Here is a 21559-nt window from a genome sequence, read left to right as displayed (position 1 = left end):
AGCTGCGCGTTCCCGCACCGCCACCGACGCCCCCCCCAAATCCTCGACAGAGGCGCTCGTATTCCCTCCCGCCGCCGCCCCGGCTCGCCGCCAGGTCGCGCGTGCTGCGAGCCGCGCGTTGCGCCGGCGCGGTGCAGCTGGGCTGGGAGGCGCTTCTGCGAGAGGCACGGGGAGGGCTCTGGGGCTGCCTTGTGCCGCTCACGCCGCAGCTCCGGAGAGGTTGGTGCGCAGTTCACCCTGTTCTGTTTTCATTGATGAGTCAGTGTTAAGGCAGCTTTTTGCTAAATATATTTTTCAGACAGTTCCCTGGCAACGACCGGACCGAAGGAAACCTGGAGCAGAAGCCGCTTTTCTGTTGCTGTTGGGTTTGTTGGAGGCTGTGGTTACCTGCTTGGTGGTACTTGCAGCAGTAGCTCTATGCCAGCAGACGGTGACTTCCAGGAGCATCTCTCGGCTTCTTTTAAGGAGGTGAGATCTTATCTAGAGGGCTTTGCAATACAGATCTGACATGACTCCTTGTAACTTGGTGCTTGAACCTGAAATGCTTACTTGATCCTGTTCATAGTGTGGACCATCATGCTGATAAGAGATGTGATGGAGTCTTCAGACTGTACAGGACATAGTTGGTACTGCCATTAAAGCTCCGGGGTCCGTTCAGGGGAGTTGAGAATGTTACTTCCTCCTGATGATAGTTCATTTGTGCCAGGTAAAATTCGTTTGGAAATGAAGCTTTTGGGTGTTACAGAACCTTAGTTGAGGCAACACCTTCACAAAGGGTGCTTGTTGTTGGCATTTGTGAATGTGCTCAGCACCAAGATCCACGGCCATGGTAGTCAACTAAAAGAATTTCAGTAACTTTCCAAAAAGAGCGAACATTATCAGTAGTTGTCTGTAAAGCTGATGTGGGAACAGGAGTTGGCAGCAATAAACATGATGGTGCTTAGCAAGCGCTAGGGTGGGTAAGCCTTCTTTTAGTCATGAGGATAAGTTGTTCCTCAGAGTGTGAGGTTGGGCAACATCTCTGTGTGCTCCGTTGTATTATCTCCATTCACATGCTGTCATACAGCTGGATGTTGTGTTTAATAGTTTTGTGTCTGCAGTTAGATTCCCACTAACTCAACACTGCAACAGTTTATTTGCTTACATATTTGCTTCAGATATGTTAGTGTCTGAAACTGAAGTTTAAAAAAAATGCAAAAAATTATTTGTAGATACTGTTCTGGTGTGTGGTTAGCTTTCTTTATACAGGAGCTGTGGGTGTTTGCAGCTCTGAGCAGAAAATCACACCTGTCATATAGTGAAGCACTTGAAAAACTGCTCAGAAGCATGGCAGAATTGATCCTTACATATGATCAAAATTCATCTGAATGCATATCTGAGCAGCTGGCTACAGCTTTTAAGTTGGCCCCTTCTCTGAGAGAAAAGTGGAACTAGAGATCTACACAGATCCCTGCCAGCATGTTTTTTCTCTTTTGCACCTTGTGTTCCCCCTGGGACCCAGGTGGTTACTTTGGCCACTGAGCAACCAAGTCTCTTTTGCAAGGATCACAGAATTACTTTTCTCTGATGCATAATGGATCATATGATTCCATCCTACTGGATGAAGAACTAACACATAGCATACAGGCTTTTTAACAAAAATATTCAGCTGACACAAATTAGTTAAAAGGATGCTGCATAAGGCTGGATTTTTCTCCAGACACCATAGTTTAAAGTATTCGTTGAACATTCAGTGTAATTACCAGGACACACTTACTTCCAACCCCTTGACCTAAGTATGTGCCTACCCCCAGAGCTTTTTATCTTGCCATGTTTTCTACAACCATTCCTTAACATTTTAAGTCCCGAATGCTCTCATTATTGCTATTGATTTTGTATGCTCACAGGTTGTACTTATTTTTCACTCAAAAGATTATTTTTTATTACTGTTTCTTAGTTGCTAGTCCACGCTAATTTAGAAATGAAAAAGGAAGAAAGCAGATATGTAGAGGTCATCTGAGCACAGGAAGGCAGGGACCAACAACCAAAAGCAGAGTTGGAGATCTCAGCTGGGTAGTTTGAAAGCTAGGGTGTGTTTTTTTGTTGTATGCTAGACGTGAGCTTATTCCTTCTTTTTTATTTGCTTCAGATTCTATAATGATGATATAATCAGGATCTGCTGTTACTTATTTACCTAAAGAATTTCCTGTTTTGATCTATTTCCTGAAAGAGATGAAGAAAGGACCAGAAAGCGGAGCATGTCCCCTTGCAGCTCTAGGAAATTTAGTGGAGTCAAATCCAGATGATAACAGCAGAAATGGAGCCTCAGTGAAAGACAAAGATGTGCTTTCCTCTCCTGGAGAACTGGAAAACATACAGCTGAAACCTAGCAAAGAAACATCCAGAAAAAAACTCTGTGGCTATTTAAATAAGCTTGGCATCAAGGGACCAATCAAGACCTGGAAGTCTCGCTGGTTCTTTTACGATGAAAACAAATGTCACTTACTATACTACAGAACTGCCCAGGACATTAACCCTTTGGGGTCTATCGAGCTCTCCAGCGCCAGCTTTGACTGCAAAATGGAAAACGGGGAAGGGATTTTTGAGATCAGAACACCAAGCAGAGCTTTTACTTTGAAGGTAAGGGGCAGCATCTTCTTGGAATGAAACATTCCCAGTCAGGACAGCCAGATTTCTACTAAGGCATCTCTTAGCTTGAATTTCACTTTAGTCCTCCCAGCTTGGATCGTTACCATTTGGACCTAAACTACTTGCTTGATTTGGCAAGGGTGGGACTGCAATATCTGTGAGATGGCTGTTGTTTAACAGAATAGGAATAAAACCTGAACTGTGTGCTGAATTAAAGCAATTGAGGAGTCCTGCAGTCCACACGTAATGTACTGAACCAAAATGAACTCCCCTGTCTAAAATGATTGTTCCAGCAGAAATCTTTGCTAGATTTTTATCTCCATGAAAGTTGCTTTTAAGAAGCTCTGTGGGTGATTCCTGTCTAAAATAATTGTGCCATTTCTGCTTAGCCTTGGAGCATAGTAAACCAAAACACGTTTAAAGTTAGGTCAGCGGTCCACTGAGCTTCTTCTACTTAAGGCCATACTAAAGATTTACTCTGTCCTCCCAGATCGGGGTGAGGACCAGAGGATACAGATTCAGCATAGGCTTGATGCAGCTGGCCTTTATTTCTGCTGACTTCTGTAGCAAAGTGGTGGTCATCCCCTCAGGATATGTCTCATGCTGATGAGATTATTCCCTTCCTTTTCCTGGTTTTTTTTTTTATGTTAGGCAATCAGCAAGCAGGCAATGATGTACTGGCTGCAGCAGCTGCAAATGAGACGTTGGGAATTTTGCAACACTAAGAGCAGATTTCCTGTGGGCAGCTCCCAGCTTGTGAATGAACCTCTAGCTGGCAGAACAAGTAGGTGTTGAGTATGTCAGCTTTTCTGTTGCTTTCAGCACACCCTCCATGGATGGTGTTCCTCATCTGTAAGTGGGCAGAGGTTTTGGCCAGATTTTTAAATGCGGGTGCCAACTGTCAATGCTTGTTCAATGTTTGGAACTTCTGCCTTATTATGCATGAAAGTGAATAAGCTGCCTCCAAATCCATAGCATGTGTTTGGAGATGTCCAGCTATTGTCTTATGATCATGAATTCTATCTTGATTTTCCTCACACATCTGAAGTGTACACATTTGGTATATTCCCTTCCTCTTGCTAGGCCTGTGAAATTTAGAGTGAGCAAGTTTATTTTCAGCAGTGATATGAAGATGTTCATTCCTAGAAGTGGTGGTACACAGATGGGTGGATCAGGGGAGGGTACAAACAGGGTGTCCACCTGTTTAGTCATGACTAGATACACTTTTTGTTTGAGACAAATAATTCCCTCCCTAGTAAGTGTCTGCTCTGAAAGGTTCTGGGTACCTTGGCATTTTGGTACAGCAGGGAAAAATTTGGTAACAAACTGTGGAGACTTTGTTACCCACACATTAAAACTATGAAACATGATTTGGGATGTGGAAAGAGAATGGCAAAGTCTCCCTTACTTATTTCTCTAGGCAGTTAAAAAGTTTAATTGTTTAGGGTTAGTCGTTCTTATATATATGGTTGAAATCACATTATTGTCCTCAAATAGATGATTGTATTTGTACATGGAAACTTCTGTAATTTGATGGAAAACTAAGGAAGACTGCTCTGCTCTCCTAGTTCCACCTGACCATTTGAACATACAGTGTATACCCGTAGTAAAATATTGTGCCTCTCAGGTTACATGAAGGAGCCAAAGTCCAATGGAATTCTGTCTTTCTCATTTGCTTTTGTGTTCTGTTTTGTTTTTACATAGATGTGGTTGACAATGATGACTTTCTGCCTTTGGTGAAAACACCAACAGAAGCAGTGGGTTTAAAGGCAGCATCTTTGCCTGCACCCCAGACATCTACTGCTTTGCAGAACATCTCCCTTAAGCACCCTTGGACAGAGATACAGTAAGTGAATGAAGAGAACTAGATTGCAGAGTGCTGTTGACATGCTGGTCTACCACTATGTGCCTTCCTTGCCTGTCGTGTGTTGTTTGAAACAGGACTCTTGCCTAGGCGGAAGAACTGTAAATCAGCTTTTTAAGGATAGTCCAGGTTAAAGTAAACTTCCTACCAGAGGGTCTTTCACATACCCCAGTTCTGATGCATTTCACATCATCTTGTTCTCTTAGCAAAGATCCTAGTGGCAGACCTAGGACTTGGTTAAACTCTCTTCAGTGTAAGCAGTGCCTTGCATGCCTGTGATGTATCTGCACAGCACTTGTGGAAGGGCACATGGTCAGGTTGAGCTGGACTCAGTAGGTAGTGATAGAAACCCATTAGCACTTTTCAGTTGTTTCAAAGGACCTTGAATGTAGTGCATTCTCTAAAGCAGGAGCTCCAAGGAAAAGGTTCTTGAGCCTGTAATATGGCCTGACTGCACAGTTTGCTACTCCTCCTTCTGGATTTCAAGTTGCAAGCCTTGGGCAGGTACAGTTGCACAAAAGCAACCCTATTAATATCTCAGAGGGTATTTCCTAATCACTTATTTACATATAACTAAAAAAATGTGTAAGTGGCACAGGTGTAGTAGGTAGCCAGCCACCTGCCAAATATTTTTGTTTGGGAGGTTGCCTGTTGTTTTTTACCACCACTGCTGTGGCTATAATCTGATGCCCATAGGAGGAAAGACCCCCATGGGACCAGTGAGTATCACAATCAGCTGTACTATTTCTCAGGCTATGCATTTTCTCCTACTCACTAATTTTTGATTAAAAGTAATGCAAACATTATCTCCTCCCTCACCCCCCCAACTCCCCAGCCTTGCTTTTGTGAGCCTGACTAGCAATAGTCTCTTTTCAGCTTCAAATTGTATTGCTCCCCTCGTTCTGTAAACATCTCTCCAGGCTCTCTCTCACTGTCAGGCTGGATCTTCATGAGTGTAACATGTCTGGATCCCTGAGCTTCTGCAGTCTGAGGGGAAAAACAAACTGCAGCATGAGGTAGAGAAAATCAGGAAAATTGCATTAGATGAGTACTAACTGCAGACAACAGGGGTTGAAGGTCTGCTGATCTTAAGCGCCAGTGTGTTCTCTGATGTCAGTAACGTCTGTTCTTCTGCTCTGGAGCCAGTAGCAAGGCAAAAGGAGAACAGTATCTAAATGGTACCTTCATTTACAGTTAGGAAAGTAGCAGAGGTCTTTTGCAGACCTCAAAATGGGGCTTATTTTGTTTTAGCTGATGGGCAGCATGTGAGGAGAAGGGAAAAGACCTGTATGCATACCTTTTTGCATAGGTTTTACAGAAAATACTTGTACATTTGTGGCTCTGTATGATGCTGTAAAGTGCTTTTGACAATTAATGCTTTTGACAATATCTGATAACAGCAGCTGAAACAAACTGTTTCTGGGTCTGACTGCAAATTTGTTCCAGAATCTTTCTATTCCATTTAGTCTATTGACTTTGTTGTGGCAAGGTTATTTATTAAATGTGGTTTGGAGCACAGAACCCATGGCTACTTCAAATCTGATCCTTGTCCAAGTTTTGGCTTTGCTGTAGGTAGCTGAGCTTTTCTTGGCACTTGGGGATTTCTGCCATGTGCTAAGGGAAGGGGCAGAGAGAGGAAGGGAGGAAGAGAGGGAAGGAGAAAGAGAGGGGAGAGACAGATGTTGTTGGTCTACTGTTACCTTTGATCCCTCTGTTTCATCTGTTATGTATAGGGCTCAAGCACATGGGGAAAGATCACTGGATTTTATGTTGCCGTGCTGGTACTGATTTTGTGTACAAAAGTTACAGCAGTTTAAGCCTTGCTCCCCTCAGATCCACCAATGCTGTGAAGAGTTCATTTTCTCAGCACATGAAAGAGAGAGGTTTTGGGAGGCGAAGTGGGAATTAAGGGGAGGTAGAGGCATTGAGTAGTTTGAATGTGCACTGACTGCAGTGATCATGGCTTCTCCTGTTCACTAGCCTGTCTTGATCTCTTCTTGTTTCAGAAACACTGTCTACAATATCTGTGGCTCCAAACAGCTCTGGGGGAACAATGAGAATGTCTTCAGCTTCGATGAATTCCAAGAGCATCCTGCGAACCTGGATGAGGAACAAGAGGCGGAAGTGGAGGCAGGGTGTGCAGGTGATTGTTACTGAGCTGTGTGAGCGGGTCTGAGCATGATGCCTTTTAGTAGGAATCAGGACTTAGCAGGAATGGGAAGGAGAGGGTGGCAAGTTGTCAAGGGATATGAAGACTTATCACATTGTCTCAGGTCTCTTCCTGTCTTGTTGCTACAAGACTGGCTCTTTTGGCTCTGCTTCAGGTTGCGTTTGTCTATATCTTCAACCTCTGCAACCTTCTGCAGAGGCAAAAACCCCCAAAATCCATGGTGCCAGACATATTTCTTTGAGATAGAATCGCTGCACAAGCAGAGGCTAAGCAGAGCAGCTCCACTGCATGCTTACCTCTCTATGGTGGTAACTTGCATTTGCTGTGGGTAAGATACATGAGGAGGGTGCAACGTGGGTTAACAGGTACCATAAAACTGCATAGCTTAATTTATTCTGGGTGTACCTGTGTCTGATCCCTACTGTTTCAGCTTCAATCCTGTGGATCCCAGCAGGTCAATTTTCCTTGTCCTGTGTGTCAACCTTCTCTGCAGAAGTGTTGTGAGTCCCCCAAAGCAAGACTTGGGAGTCCACAGTAGCAAAGCAATTCTATGTAAATTAAGCCTATCTCTCTTCAGTTAAGGAAGGAACCCTGGAGGATGGAAGGATGGAGTCCAGGCTGAACTGGATTAGGAAAGCCAGGTGGATGAACAGTGGCTTCCCAGGCTCACATGAAGAACTGTCCAGGGAGAGGAACCCAATGGATAAAGTGAGTGTTCTACAGCAACAGATCCTGACGCTGACAGAGGAAGTCAAGTCACAGAAGGTAAGTGTGGTGAAGAAACTGCTGCTTCTACAGGCAGGGCCCTGAGACTGGTTGCAGGGACTCCCTGTATGTTGGTCTTAGGCTGAGAAGTGCTCAGCAGGCACTAATGGGACCACTTGAAGCTCCTGGTGTTACCACTTTGTGTGTGCCTGATTGTGCCCAGCACAAGGGAGGACCTCCAGCCATTACTAGGAAGTGCAGCCATCTAGAAGAGGGAGGTAAAACAAATCCAAGTGTGCTCTGCTGGTGTCTTGCTTGTGCATCTCTGTTGCTCACTGATGGTATGAAGTACAGTTCTGAATAGGTACTGTGACACTGGCAAGAACTGTCAAGTGGAGTCATGCTGTTAACAAGAAGTCATTCTTTTTGAACAGTGAACCACCACTAAGATGTGATTTGACTAGAGAAGTCAGGACACGAGTCACTGCAAGGGCTGTCTCTCATGAATGAAACTGTTCTTCACAGATGGGGAGCAATGCCAGGTTCTCCACTAATGATGTTGGTAATAATTCCAGCGGAAGAGACAGGAGAGCCAGGTCCCATGTTGGGCAGTCAATTGCATCCTTGATTTGCTTTTTTAAGTGTCTGAGATGGCAAAGCCTGAATCAGCAACGTGTTGCTGGAGCAAGGTTTCATGCCTTCGGGTAGGATGGAGCTAGGGAGGACTCTGGCAGTGGGAAGATTAAAATGGATACTGCAATTACCTCCTGGTAGCACAGGAGGATGCAGACTGCATTATTTCCTCCCAATTTTACCACACTGCTGACCAGTTCTCCAGGTTCTCTGCTGGGCCTCCCAGGAATGATTGTAGGAAAGCCAGAATTCAGACAGTGTGAGCAGCAGCTTCTGTGCTGCAATCCGCATAAAGTCAAATCATCTGCAACCTGCTGCAGAGACATTTCAGGCCCAGCTCTGCGAGCAGAACTTCTTTACTATGGTGTCAGTGTGATTTTAAGATTTCTGCATTGTTTTCCTTCTGAAATGAGTCAATTTCAAGATCTTGAGGACCTTTCACTGTTGGGTCTGTGCTGTCTGTGCTGCCATTGCCCTGGGCAGCACTGTGATGTGATGACTTTGCATTCCCTTTCCAGGAGCTGGTTAAACTTCTCCACAAAGCTCTGGAGGCAGCCCAGCAGGAGAAGCGAGTATCTAGCATGTATCTCACTGCAGCAGAAGATAAGGACAGGCTGGAGCTGGTGCGCCACAAAGTGAGACAAATAGCAGATCTGACTAGTCGACTGGAAGCTCTTGAACAAGAAAAGAAGGAACTGGAGCAGATACTGACTTTGAGAGACAGCCACATCCAGGAACTCAAGGAACACGTTCAGCTTCTGATGGAGAAGAACCACGCCAAACAGGAAGTCATCATGGCCTTGACAGAACAGATGGCCCGAGAGCTCTCTGACCCCCTGCAAGAAGACAACACTGTCACTGCAGAGACGTTGTATAAGCAGCAGGAGGAGATTGAGCACCTAAAGGTGTGTGAGACGACACAGGTCTTTTGGGGGCTCCCATTTCTGTTCCCTCAGGTTCAGTGGGAGGGTGTTTTTTGTGGGAAGCACAGAATATGCTTCTGCTAGTTGTTCCATCTGCCTTCAAAGGAGAAAGGCTGGAAGGGGCTCACCTGATGCCATTAGAGTGCTGAAAAAGCTTCTGGGTCAGCTTCAGCTCAGAGCTTGTTTTGTTTGACTTTGCATCATCATTCAGTGCTTGCCTCTTTCTTTGCTTTCTTTTGTTTCAGGGCTGCAGTCTCACTTGCTGCCTTCACTAACTTGTTCCCCTGTGTTTCCTTCTTGAAAACAGTTTTCCAGTACATCCCGGTTCTTTCAGATCCATCCTGTTTTATGTGCAGAGTTGTAATGACCAGTTAGCGTGAGGTGGAGAATTGCCCAAAAAGCCACTTGCTACACTGGGGGAGAGTGTTTTTGCTGGCAGCCATGGGGCTGAGATTTGTTTCCTTTAAAAAAAAAAAAACAAACCAAAACCAAAAACAAATCAACCAACCATATGAAACCCAAACAAAGCACATATATTCTGTATCTTATTTAGATGCTTCTCTAGCTTTATATGACCTGGATGTCTCCGTGTTTTTTAAGCATATACACGAATTTAGCATTTTCAAGTGTCTTGACGATGCATGACATTCCTATTTAATGTTGTGCCTTGGTTTCCTTTGTGGGCAATATTTATCCTGGGGAGTCCTGTCTGCTCCCCAGAACACAAAATTTTTGAGGTACTTTATTGTCCCTAACATAACCTGGTGTCCCTGAAATGGGAGGGATTTTAAGCCCCCCAAGAACTCTCCTTGTATGACTGTTTTGCTTCATGGCAGGATGATATAGATGCATACAAAACCCAGAATCAGTTTCTCAATTCGGAGATCCACCAGGTTACTCGACTCTGGACAAGTGCTGCTGAGAATGAAAAAGCTCTTCTGATGAAGGTAAGGCAAAATGACCTTCTTCCTTTGATGTGAACTGTTACTAATTTATTTTCAAAATTGACACTAGAATGGATTTTGATCTGCCAGGAGCGAGCTTTCTTCCCAATGTCTTTTTTTAGTGTGACCTTTCTTCTGCTTTGTGTTGTTCACAAATTAGACATGATCATTTTCATTCTGCAATAGAAGTAAAATACCTGCAAATTTCAGTCTTAAGGGTGCTGAAACTTAACCCAGATTTCTGCATTTCAGTTATGCTTTTGTACACAAATGAAAAAGCAACACTGTGTAGGCAATCAGAAGAGGTTCCTGAGGGCTGACAGACTTGAGTCCTGGCTCCATTTAGTCATGGTTTCTCTGCTAGACCTGGCATTGCCACGTGGCAGCAGTCTTCAGGTCCTGCAGTTAGATCAGAACTTTTATGTTTTTCTTAAGTTTTATTTTTATTTCTAGCCTTGCAAGTGTGCATAACCTGGTTACTCTCAGACTTGTCTAATCCTACCTTTTGGTCTTGAACCATTTCAAGGGCTGGTGGTGTGTGCTGGCATTTGTTCTGTGGGTTTTGCCAAGGTTTTACTTCCTTGGTTTTTAAGGTATTGTCATGAATGAATGTTTTAGGTTGCTTGAAGAATCACTGACAAAGCTATCAGCTAAAGCAGGTTTAATATTAAAGTGAAAGCATGACAAAGTTTGTTGGCAAGGCTTGCTCTACTACTTACTGGATGGTTAAAGCACACAGAGGAAAACTAGTACTAAAACCTAAAATCGATAAATCTAAAACTAAAATCAATCAAAAATGATCTGTGTGGAGGCTGGAGATGGAAAAACGGGAAAGGGTAAGGATAAAAGGAATAAGGAAGACCCTCCCATTGAGTCACAACGGTCAGCATGGACCCCTTGCCAAACTGAGCCCTGAACTTGACTAACAGTTTAGGCCTAAAGGTTTAATAGCGTTAAGCTTAGCAGCACTTAATCAGTAGTTTAATTTAATAAAAGGTTCATACAGAATTTACTATAGCACAGCAGTAGCCCACTTGTAGGCCTAACTTACTTACAAATCCATGGTACTTAAGAATCTAGGAGAGCAGCACTCATAGTGCATTTGCTGTAGCATATTCCCACTTGCACACACACAGACCTGTGGAGTATGTACAAGGTATACACCTGTGAAAATTTCCTCTCGAGTTCAGTGAAGTACTCATGTTGGATGACTTTGCAGCTTCTCAACAGGCAAAGAGTGGAGCCTCAAGGAGTGGAGGCATCATCTCAGAGTCTGTGGTTGTCATTTGGTGGTGGTCCTCCAAGTATAGCAAACTTGAGAGCTGTCTGGCTCTGAGACATGCCCCACTCAGAGGGAGGTTGCTGGTCACAGGCCACTGCAGTCTGGGAGAGCTCAAAGGGTCTCACATAGGGTCACATGAGAGTGGGCTTTAGTCATAGTAATTTTCCATCCTGGCTGCAATTTGGGCTGGTAACTTTTTTTGAAAGTTTGGTAACAAAAATGTTATTCCACTTGGGTTTGCAAGAAAAATAAGTTTCCAGTGCTGTTCATTAAAAATCAGGAGCTCGTTAGACAGCAGAAATTCCTGGGAGCAGACAGTGTTTCTGATAAGCTCAAGAGGAGCTTAGCCCAGGCCCCGTTCATCAGGGCTGAAGCCTAATGAGCATTTCTGAGATCATAGTGTGGCCTGAGGTGGGGGATGCACCACCACAGGTATGTTTCCACAGTTGTGGATTCTGGAACAGGGCAAAAAGGTGCTTCTGAAGTGTTATTGCCATTCTTAAATCTGTTTGCTTTCTAGTTCTTAGAAACCCTGCCTGCCTCCTAACTTACTGCCCTCTCTGATCCTGAAACAGCCATAACCTTCAGAAAGGAAGTAATTGGACCAGCCCAGCATGCTCAGTGTGAGGCAACATGCTGATTAAAGTGGTAGTATGAAAGTCTCCCATGCTCCTTCCTGTCCCCTCTATATGCAACCTAATTCTCTCCATGATTTCTGTTTCGTTCTTGTTTTCCACTGCTGCTTCCACTGAACAGGAGTCTTCACTGAGCTTCCTTTGAGACACTGGGTGAGTCTTGTCACCTCTGTGGCCTCAGTCCCTCACTTGTGGAGTGGGCTAACAGTCATCATTCTTTTTTTCTGCTTTGTGTGCCCTGGAGTATGGTGGTGTCAGGTACTGTCCTGGTGTTTGAACTCAGCTGGGCTTCCTGTGCTTGAGAAACGATGTGTACCAGTGCCATGGGACTGGGGGTGCTGAGGGGCATGTGGCACCTGGTCCGTGGTGCTGCCATGTATCCTGAAAATGGTATGCTTATAGCTCGGTCTCAGGAGTGGTGTGTTTTGTCAGGGCACAGCTCAATGTGGTGTACACAACTTGTGTGAGGGGCAGGGAAAAAGACTGCAGAGAATTCAGATGCAGTGGCTGCTCTTGGATCGTGTCCTGAGTTGAGCTGGCTGGAATATGGCCACCCACTGGTGTAATGCAGTGCTAAAGTGATGATGTAGTAGGTCTCCCATGCAATAAGCAACTTCTGGTCCTGCAGTATGTGCTTGTTGATAGACCAAGGTGATTCATTTGCATCTGCAGTTCCACTGACTGTAGAAAACTACTGAATGTGTTTTCTGGGGCTTTGCTGTTCAGCAGTCTTTGCTTTATGTGCAGACCAGGCCAGTAGAGAGCAGTGGCAATGCAGGAAGAACTGGCACTGAGCCAGCTTTTTACTTCTTGTTTCCCCATCAGTGTGCCTGCCTGCAAGCAAGAAACTGCCAGATGGAGAGCAAGTACTTGACAGTCTTGCGGAAGCTGCAGGAGGCTGTGCCTGGCCTGCCCAGCTCCCATGCTGAGTTGGTGAAGAATCTCATCCAGGAATCGCTCCAGTGGGATGTGAAGGAAGAAGCAGAAGAAGGTTTTAACTTGAACCCTGTAAGGTAAGAGTCAAGAGCTTGGAAATATTAACACCCTTGTAGAAGCCTGTCTATGAAGGGGAATGTGCAGGCAAGAGAGATCTGGGAACATTTTTATAGCAGGGACTTGGAGTCACAACATAGCAGAGGAAGTTGAGGAAGCTGGTTTGGTTTGGTGTTTTGGAGACCATGAATATCTGATAGCAGCATATCACCATAGGTAGGGGAAGTTAAAGATGGTACAGCTAAAGTTTTCTTGTGGTGGCAGATAGTATGGCAAGTGATGACAGCCATGGATTGCCTGGGAGGTGAATAGTGGACATCAGGATGAACTTTCTCTGTAGGAGAGGCCACCTGGTAGCTGGGGCATCTCTGTCCTTAGAGATTTTCTACTTGCCCTGTGCTAATCCCGGGGACAGCCTTGCAGTGAAGGTGGGCTGCACTAGAAACCTCCAGAGAGCCTTGCCACCAGCACTGCTGGGGCCCCTACATGTGTTTATGCCTTCCTGCCCAGTCAGTGCTCCTGTTCTGTAGCAGTGTCCATTTTATCTGTTTAATGAGTCTCGCAGGTTCTGCAGATATCTTTGGAGATGAGACCCCTAGGCCAGGCTTGGTCCCTCTGTCAAGAATATGATGATACCTTACAAGTATCCCACCCTGTGGATGGACGGTGCACAAACCCTCAACGAGCTGTACTATCAGCACTCCTGGTGTGTTCCAGTTGGTAGGAGATTTTCACTGCGTACCAGGAGACATCAGAAAGGACTGTGGATCTCTGTTCTTTGGTCTGATGCCCCAAAGCCTTTGCAGTCCATTCCTACAGACCTGTCTCTGCCCTAGGACATGGTAGGGAGAAGGTACACAGGGTGAGCTAGATACTTCTTTAGGGGCTGGGGAGCTGTGAGAGAGGTCTGATGAGGCTGGGCCACAGCTCAGAGCAAAGTTACAGTTGAGTCTAAGGTTGTATGCCATTGCTGCAGGCTCCCATTGGTCCTCAAGGCTCTGAGACAGTGGGCATATCAGGCTATCACATGCTGCTGCCAGGGAAGTGAAGGAGGAGTACCTGTGCTCTGGCGTGGGTGATGGGAATGTGGCAGCAGGCTGTAGCTGGCATGACCCTAGGCAGTGTCCTTGACAGAGGTACTAGCACTGTCATTTGAACTAACCACTGCCTTGTGTTCCTCCAGTGAGTATGATGAGTATGGGTTTATGACTGTACCTGACTATGAAATTGAGGACTGGAAACTTCTGGCCAAAATCCAAGCCCTGGAGATAAAGTCCAACAAACTGCGGAGCCAGGAAATTGTGGAGAAGCCCCTCCGTGACAGGTGGAACAGCATTGTAGAGCTGAACCCCTCTGCGGAGTTGAAGAGCCTGATCCGCAGTGGCATTCCAGTGGAGCATCGGCAGCGGGTGTGGAGGTGGATTGTCAGCAGGCACTGCAGCCGCCTGCCTGACCACTACCAGCGGCTGCTGCAGCAGAGCAGGAGCACTGAGCACCCTGCCTGCCGCCAGATCGAGCTCGACCTGCCCCGCACGCTGACCAACAACAAGCATTTCTCCTCTCCCACTTCCCAGCTCATTCCCAAGCTCCGGAGGGTATTGTTGGCATTCTCCTGGCACAATCCTGCCATTGGATACTGCCAGGGACTGAACAGGTGAGAAGCCAGGTATGCTGCTTCTTCATGGAATAACTCTAGGTATTTTCCTGCAGAATTCTGCATTTGGTGTCTTTTTTTCAGCCAGTGTTGTTGCTGGGATCCAGCAAGCAGCAGGATGCACTTGTTTAGCGTCTTTGTAGTTACAGAAAGGGAAGGAACAGCTGTAGGAGGTAGGGTGAGGCAGTTCTAGAATAACAGCATGAGGCTGGGGCTGAATTTTTAAGTTGTAATGTACTCAGCATTGGTGATTCCTTTGTTTGCTGAGAAGAGTTGAGGGAAATGTCGTGAAGTGTTAAGATACAAGGGAAGTGCAGCAAATAACTCAAGGAGAGGCTGAGGAAACTGAGGTGATTCTTTCTGGAGAAGAGAAAGTTCAGGGAACCTAAAAGCTTCTTTCACTTGGCAAAGGCAGTTATAGGAAAGGTAAACACAGACTTCTTAGAATTGTCCTACCAAGTGAAAAAGGCACCGGGCACAAGCTTCAAGAAGAGAATCTCCAGTTGGAGCTTTTCACATGAGGAATATCTGTATAAGCTATTTCTGTTGTTCTTTGTGTGGTCTTCAGAAAGACATTTTCCACTGCAGAGAGCCCTTGATATTAGATGTCATCTGTCCAGTCTGTCTGAAAGGGATAAATCAGAGCTAAAGGAGGTAAGGGATATAAAAGAATGTATGGGAAGGTGAACTACATCGCAAATGGAGTACCTCTGAGTGAGCTCTTTCCTGTATTGAATAGCCAAAATCAACACATTACTAACTTCAGCAAATTTACAGAAAATTCCATTAGGTGGGAAACCCAGCTTTGTCACACCAGTTCCATATTTTCTGACAGAGGCACATGGGAAAGAAAATCACAGCCTTATGGTCCCTTCAGAAACATGCAGAACAGATCACTTGTCTCTCTGTCCAGCTGTCCTGATACATTGGATATTTTGGATACTGATGGACTGTGCCAAAAGAAGTCTTGTATTCTTCAGTTTGTGTGCTGACTGATGACACCTCCTCTAGTGTTGTATTGCTTCACCGTGTCTTGTCCATCACAGATTGGCAGCTGTAGCTCTCCTGGTCCTGGAAGATGAGGAAAGTGCTTTCTGGTGTCTAGTCCATATTGTGGAGAACCTAATGCCAGCAGACTACTACAGTGACACACTGATAACATCACAGGTGAGCTTGGACTCTCACACAGTGCTTTACAGTAAAGGTTTAAAAGTGAGCAGTCAACTTGTGGTGCGTTTGATTTCTCACAGGACAGTGATACCACTATGCAATTCTTTCTATTGCAGAGGTGTTGTAGACTTGAGAGTACAAAAGTGCTAGCAAAATTGATCCCCAGCACTAGGAAATTGGGTACTGCTCCTTGAAGGTCAACTTAGTCAGAAGGAAGATGCTCATTAATTCCACAGTTACTATTTTAAGGAGGGCTTAGTAGAGGTGAAGCAGCAAACTTTGATATGAAGAAGGCACCATTCTGCAGCCCTTCTGATAAAGGTAGAAAGATATCTTATAAAAAAGATACCTTTTTTGAAACTGCATTCTATCTTTGGAGTGCTGCGTGCAGGTGGATGAAAATCATGAGATTTTTATATTCGCTGTACTTGCCTCAGTTCATGATCAGAGACAGTGTGTATTCTTGCTTTGGGGCTCCCTGCAGATCAGAAAGCCCTCTGGCCATTTGAGAGAGTCTTTTTTAGAAAGACTTCCTGAACTCATGGTTGGTCTCTGAAAGTGTAGCCAAGATCCATGTAAAGAGGAAAGTCTAGGGTGATACTTTGTGGATTGGCTTGTTCCAGCTTTGCGTTGGCTGGAAAACTTAAGGTTCTTGCAAATTTTAAAGACAAAGCATATTACCTCATCTGGTTTGTACCACAGTGCCACAGTCAAGTGGGCTGACACAGCTGGGGCAGTAGTACGATATGGCATAGGGAAAGACCTAACCATGGTCCTGCTCCTTAGCACTTACCCTCTAGAAACCACAGCTCCGCTGACACGAAGCCTTTATAAACCTGTATCAAGGATCTCACCAAGTACATTCTGGGTTTCGGCTCGTGCAGGCAGAAGCAGAGCACAGGCAGTACTTGGACCACAAAGAGATGCTAATTGAGTTCAGGTCCTGCTTGTAAAGTCAAAGGCATTCTAGGTGTTCATTCTGTTGGGCCATGTGCAGTCATTCAGACCTGGGCAGGTTTTAATCCTTGTCATTCAACTGGTTGCTCATGGTATTACAGAAAATCCCAGGAAGACTGGTGCAGGAAGATGTGGCAGCATTTTTCTTCTCTACTTTGAGATTAGGAAGGAATATGATCCTTTTGAGTGAGAAGAATGTGCATATCTCTGCTTGTATCTTAGCCCTTTTTCAGCTCCACACCTTGCACTGGGTGCAGTGTGCAAGTACACTGCTCAGTAATTTTGAAGGGTTGAGAGACAAAGGATGCTCTGCTCTTCCTGGGGTGTGGTTCGCTAGAAGGCAGCACCAGTGATGACCCCAGCACACAAGGGCCACTGTCCTGTTGCACAGCTCCTCCTTCAATACTAGGACTGCTGTTGACTAGGGCTTACTAGTTTTCTTTTTTGTCAATTTTAGGTAGATCAGAGAGTCTTCAAAGACTTCCTGTCTGAGAAGCTGCCTCGCCTCATGGCTCATTTTGAGCAGTATCAGATTGATGTGTCACTCATCACCTTCAACTGGTTTCTGGTGGCCTTTGTGGACAGCCTGGTCAGCGACATCCTTCTGCAAGTGTGGGATGCCTTCTTGTATGAGGGAACTAAGGTACAACTCTCAGTCTAGGCCTCCCTCACATCTGTACCACCTCTGTGATGCGATGGCAGGGCAGTGGACATAGATATGTATCAAAGAGGTGGGAGGTTGAACCCCTTGTCCTTTCCTGCCTGTTTGGCAGCACGCCTTGATGTCTCTCAATCTCCTATGTTGTCTGTGTACTTGCTGCCAGTAGGCAAACCTAACCCCTGATACTGTGCAGAGTATCCTTGGCACTTTTTATCAGGTATTTGCGCTACCAAACAGCTCTCTGATCGGCCATGGCATCTCCTGTTTTGTGACCTGGACACAAGTAGTATGACAGATTCAGGGAGCATAAGATAGGCCGTTATTGTCTGAAAATGTGTGTCCTGCATTGCCCCTGTGCATAGGGAGAACTGGAGACCCCTTGTGAAATCCCTGTGGTATCCTTTTGTAGGTCCTGCAATTCTCTAGGGCTGTAAATTAGCTTACAGAGGGTCATTCTCCTGAAATTTGCTCTGTGCTTCTTTAGGCTTGTCCTAGCACAGCCTGTTGAGAGCAGGAGTATCCCAGGGTCAAGCCTATGCTGCAGTGCTGTGTGCCTGACCCCATCTTTCATGCCAGCAGGGCCTGGTCCCTCAGCTGCTTAAAACTTGTCAACTCAAACACATTTCAACCCTCCAGGTCATATTCCGCTATGCTCTTGCGATTTTTAAATACAACGAGGAGGAAATCCTGAGAATTCATGACAGTGTGGAGATCTACCAGTACCTACGCTTTTTCACGAGAATGATCGTGGATGGCAGGTAGGACTGTGAGTTGTAGACAACCTTCCATCCTGTATTTGCACTTCCTTTCCTGTTGGGTCAGAATTGTCACTGATCTATTAAGAGAGATGCATAAGCATTGAGAGGTACATGGGACATGGATCGGTTTGTCTCTTTTTGACTTTCCCTTCCTGACATTACTTAAAATATTTTTGGCCCAGGCAAAATATTTTGGGGCTACAGCAGAGCATCTTTCCCAAATATTTTGGGACTACAGCAGAGCAAGCCCCAAATTCTGTGTCAGCCTCTTTTTTGTAGCTACTGGAACTTGTGCTACTGCTTGCTGTGTTTCACTCAGCTGTAGTTGGGGTATTTGGGTACACAGCACAACTCGCAACCTTTAATGGCAGTGTGTCTGAGGTGAAGATTTCCATGTTGAGAAGAGCTTAGCATCAGGAATATTCCTCCCTGAGAGGCCATCAGAATTGGCATCTGATCCACTGTCTTTTGACTGGTGGCTGCACACTGGTACCTTAAACGGTGGTGTGGTATAGGTGTGTTTAAAGTATTGCTTGGGTTGGTGTGAGAAGAAATTGCCTGTGATTCCTTTAAGCCTCTGCTGCTTGGTGGCTTTTGAGCCCAGAGAGCTGAAGTGTGAGGTCCTACTTTTTGCCTGCCTCGGGATGCCCTTGGTGTATCTGTTACCACGTGTTACCAACCAGTAAATTGGTTGACCAGACCTGTGTTTTCTGTTGTAGGAAGCTGATGAACATTGCCTTCAATGACTTAAACCCCTTCCCCATGAAACTGCTGAGGAACCGTCGGTCAATGCACAGGGAAGAGCTGGAGGCAGAGCTGTGTGAACTGGAACAGATCAAGGCAGCCTATGTAAAAGAAAGAGCAGAGCAAGGGCCTCAGGACCCAAAGGAGGTTGCTAGTGAAGAGGAAGAAGAGATTTAGCAAAAATAGGGTTGGCCCTCCCTTCCCTCCTATCTTGCAGAAGGTCATCAGTAGTAAGAGATAGACCAGAGGGGGAAGGGTGGTCACAGGAGCTCATCTGCCCCAGGAAGCAAGGCTGTAGTTCCTTGACCATTTGGGGACAAAGTCAGACTTTGTAATGGATTGGAAGATGTCAGAGGAGTTTTATTCTCTTCTGTACTTCTCCCCATTCAGCCCACCCTGTCCTGTACAGTTCAGGGTTACAGCTGAGGGTGCATAGGAAGTACCGGTTGTTGTACGATGACAGGAATTGACATGGTGCAAAAGATTCAACCAGGCAGGGCTTTTCCACATTTTTCCAATGGAGGCTTGAGTGAGATCTTTATGTACAAGTAAAATCACTGGAAATAACGAACCGAGAACCCTCCCTCATTGGTACCTAAAGCAGATTGGTTAGGAAGAAAGCCTGCTCTTTGAAGGCATGGTGCCTTCAGTGGCTAGCCTGCCAGGAGAGCTTGTGTTAAATGTTGCAGTTACTGAGTCAAGACACTGCGTCCAGGTGAGTGTTGGGTCTGAGGAAGTCCTGGAAGCTGGAGAACATCACCCCATGGGATTTAGGCTCAGACATGGGAGATGGGTTGTGGGAGAGTGGAGTTGTCTCTCCAGTTTGGTTCCCGTGGAAATCCATGGGAGCAGAAGATGTGTCTCCCTGTCTGGCTGGGAAATGCTGGGAGCTCTCTCTCCTCTTTATTTAGCTTTGAGCAGAGCCATCTATGGATTGGCCTGACCCTGGCAGCACTCTGCCTTCCAGAGGTGAGTTTGCTCTGTAGAGGAACTCATCTCAGTGTGAAACCAACCACAGCCTGGCTTCAGGCAGGGCCTATGTTACAGAGACTTTTACTGGGAATGACCTTCTGATGGCCTCACGCTTGGCCAGGATGAGTGTGTGGCCATCTCTCTCTGCCCCACAGTTACTGTTTTCCTGTGCTGATATCCCTGTCTCTGACTCCTATTCATAATGGAGGGACAAGGTCTTTTCTGTAGGAGTTTACAACAATATTGAAGGTGTTTTGCCCATGGCTTATGACACTCTGGGAATGAACCTGCAAACCACAGGGACTAGGTCACAAAAGATGACCTGATTTTCTTTAGAAAAATCATTAATTTCCCCCAAACCCAGGTCTAGTACACAGAGATGCCCTATCTGCCTTTGGGAATGGGGTCTGATAGCCTTCTCCCTTGCCTCCCAGGCTTGCCCATCCCCTGGGCTGGATGCCCTGCCTGTGCGGCTCAGTCCTCAGACCCAGGATGAGTCAAGTGCTTCAGATAAATACAATTTCTTTTTCCTAACACAATGCCAGATCCTGCAGCCCCTTTCCTGCTGAGTGGTGCTTTATTCCAGGTGTGCCTGCAGTGCTGGCACTGACAACATGCAGCAGACCCTGCTGTAATGGGAGCTCTACTCTGTGTTTTTAGACTGACATTGAACCCCTGTGGATTATGCCTCCTTTAAACATCCTGTGGTTGACAACCCAACCCTTCAAGCTGTCAGTGCTTGCAGAGGAAGGGGAAAGATGCATTCATAGCCCATAGTGTCCTCAGCCTGGTGCCACAGACTCTGGTGGAAACAGCACCAGCCTCTGTTCACTTGAGACGCGTGGTCTGCCTCAGCTCTGCCTTAGGCACAACTGGACAAGTCAGCCAGCTTCAGTGAATTGTAGAAGACTGGGAGAGAGCTGTGGAGACCAACCGCACAGTATGGAAGTAATCAAAGTGGAAATGAGGTTTTGGGAAGAGTGGATAGATCCTCTGCGTGTCACTGAGAGCTGCACACATTGAAAGTGCGGGATGAGAAGAAAATGTTACTGGAATCTTACAACAATATCTCAGAAAATGCACTTGCGCCACCTAGGCAAGGTAGCCTAAAAGGCAGAAGGTTTTTCCTCACAGATGGTATTGCTAATGTAATTTACTCATACTGTTATGTGCATGGGTGTGCACAAATACAGATTTTTGCTACTGCTACAGACATTATCTTTTAAATCAAGACCATGAAAATAACAAGTTTACTTAAATTTTTTTTATTCCTAGAGCTTTCTGCAACAGCTTAAAAATCTTTCCTCCTGACTTGCCCTTATGTTTGTTAAAAAAAGCATTTGAAACATGTATTATTAGACCAAACCATAGCCAGATTATCTCTGTGGTATATAATAAACTTTGGTCTATGTGGCATATAATGACCTGTTAAAAAATAAACACCTCTGAAGTAAATGTAAGAACCAAGGTGTTGTCCCTGGTGGGGAATTCTGAGAATAATTTTTAATTGAAATCAGAAGGGAAGGGCATCTCAGGTTTTTACAAGTTTCTTTTCTTGTGTGTCTTCACCAGCTCTTGGTTTTGCTTCAGACATTATTTGCTAAGGGCTGTTTCCTCTGGTCATGTTGCTGACTAGTCACTTGTCATTCAGTGGGGTAGTTCTTTACTAAAACATGGTGGATGCAGGAATATCTGCAAAACCTATGCAGACCTGCATCTTACCAACAAACTTACATGTCCTCTGGGCCCTACTCTACTTCCCTTGTGCTTCACAAACTTTAGGGGTACTGAAAAGCACTGAACTCAGGTCACAAGGTGCCAGCTGGGCCCGGAGGTTAGGTTTGTCTAATGCAAATCCCTCAGGCC

General features: G+C 45.5%; 1 protein-coding gene across 1 annotated transcript; it reads left to right on the top strand.

Moving 5' to 3' along the window:
* The first annotated feature begins 196 nt into the window (after nucleotides 1-196).
* TBC1D2 (TBC1 domain family member 2) lies at nucleotides 197-21139 on the top strand. Its single transcript, XM_008923252.3, has 15 exons — nucleotides 197-219; nucleotides 299-468; nucleotides 2212-2619; nucleotides 3280-3412; nucleotides 4333-4474; nucleotides 6499-6635; nucleotides 7240-7427; nucleotides 8519-8905; nucleotides 9760-9870; nucleotides 12610-12797; nucleotides 13961-14431; nucleotides 15478-15598; nucleotides 17016-17201; nucleotides 17856-17977; nucleotides 18697-21139. Exons 2-15 carry the CDS (start codon nucleotides 418-420, stop codon nucleotides 18896-18898), a joined length of 2847 nt encoding a protein of 948 aa, XP_008921500.2. The 5' UTR covers nucleotides 197-219; nucleotides 299-417; the 3' UTR covers nucleotides 18899-21139.
* Nucleotides 21140-21559: the final 420 nt, after the last annotated feature.

This window comes from Manacus vitellinus, unplaced genomic scaffold, assembly GCF_001715985.3.
Source record: "Manacus vitellinus isolate BGI_N305 unplaced genomic scaffold, ASM171598v3 scaffold_9_pilon, whole genome shotgun sequence".
Classification (NCBI taxonomy): Eukaryota; Metazoa; Chordata; class Aves; order Passeriformes; family Pipridae; genus Manacus; species Manacus vitellinus.
Note: the sequence above shows the minus strand (reverse complement) of the source record. Positions and strands in the feature narration are given on the sequence as shown.

Bases quoted from the DNA above. Each gene is read 5' to 3' on its own strand.
- TBC1D2 (XM_008923252.3), top strand. From the start codon at position 418: ATGCCAGCAGACGGTGACTTCCAGGAGCATCTCTCGGCTTCTTTTAAG. The intron at 7,428-8,518 runs GTAAGTGTGGTG...TTCCCTTTCCAG, and splicing joins AGGAAGTCAAGTCACAGAAG to GAGCTGGTTAAACTTCTCCA. The intron at 9,871-12,609 runs GTAAGGCAAAAT...TTTCCCCATCAG, and splicing joins AAAAAGCTCTTCTGATGAAG to TGTGCCTGCCTGCAAGCAAG.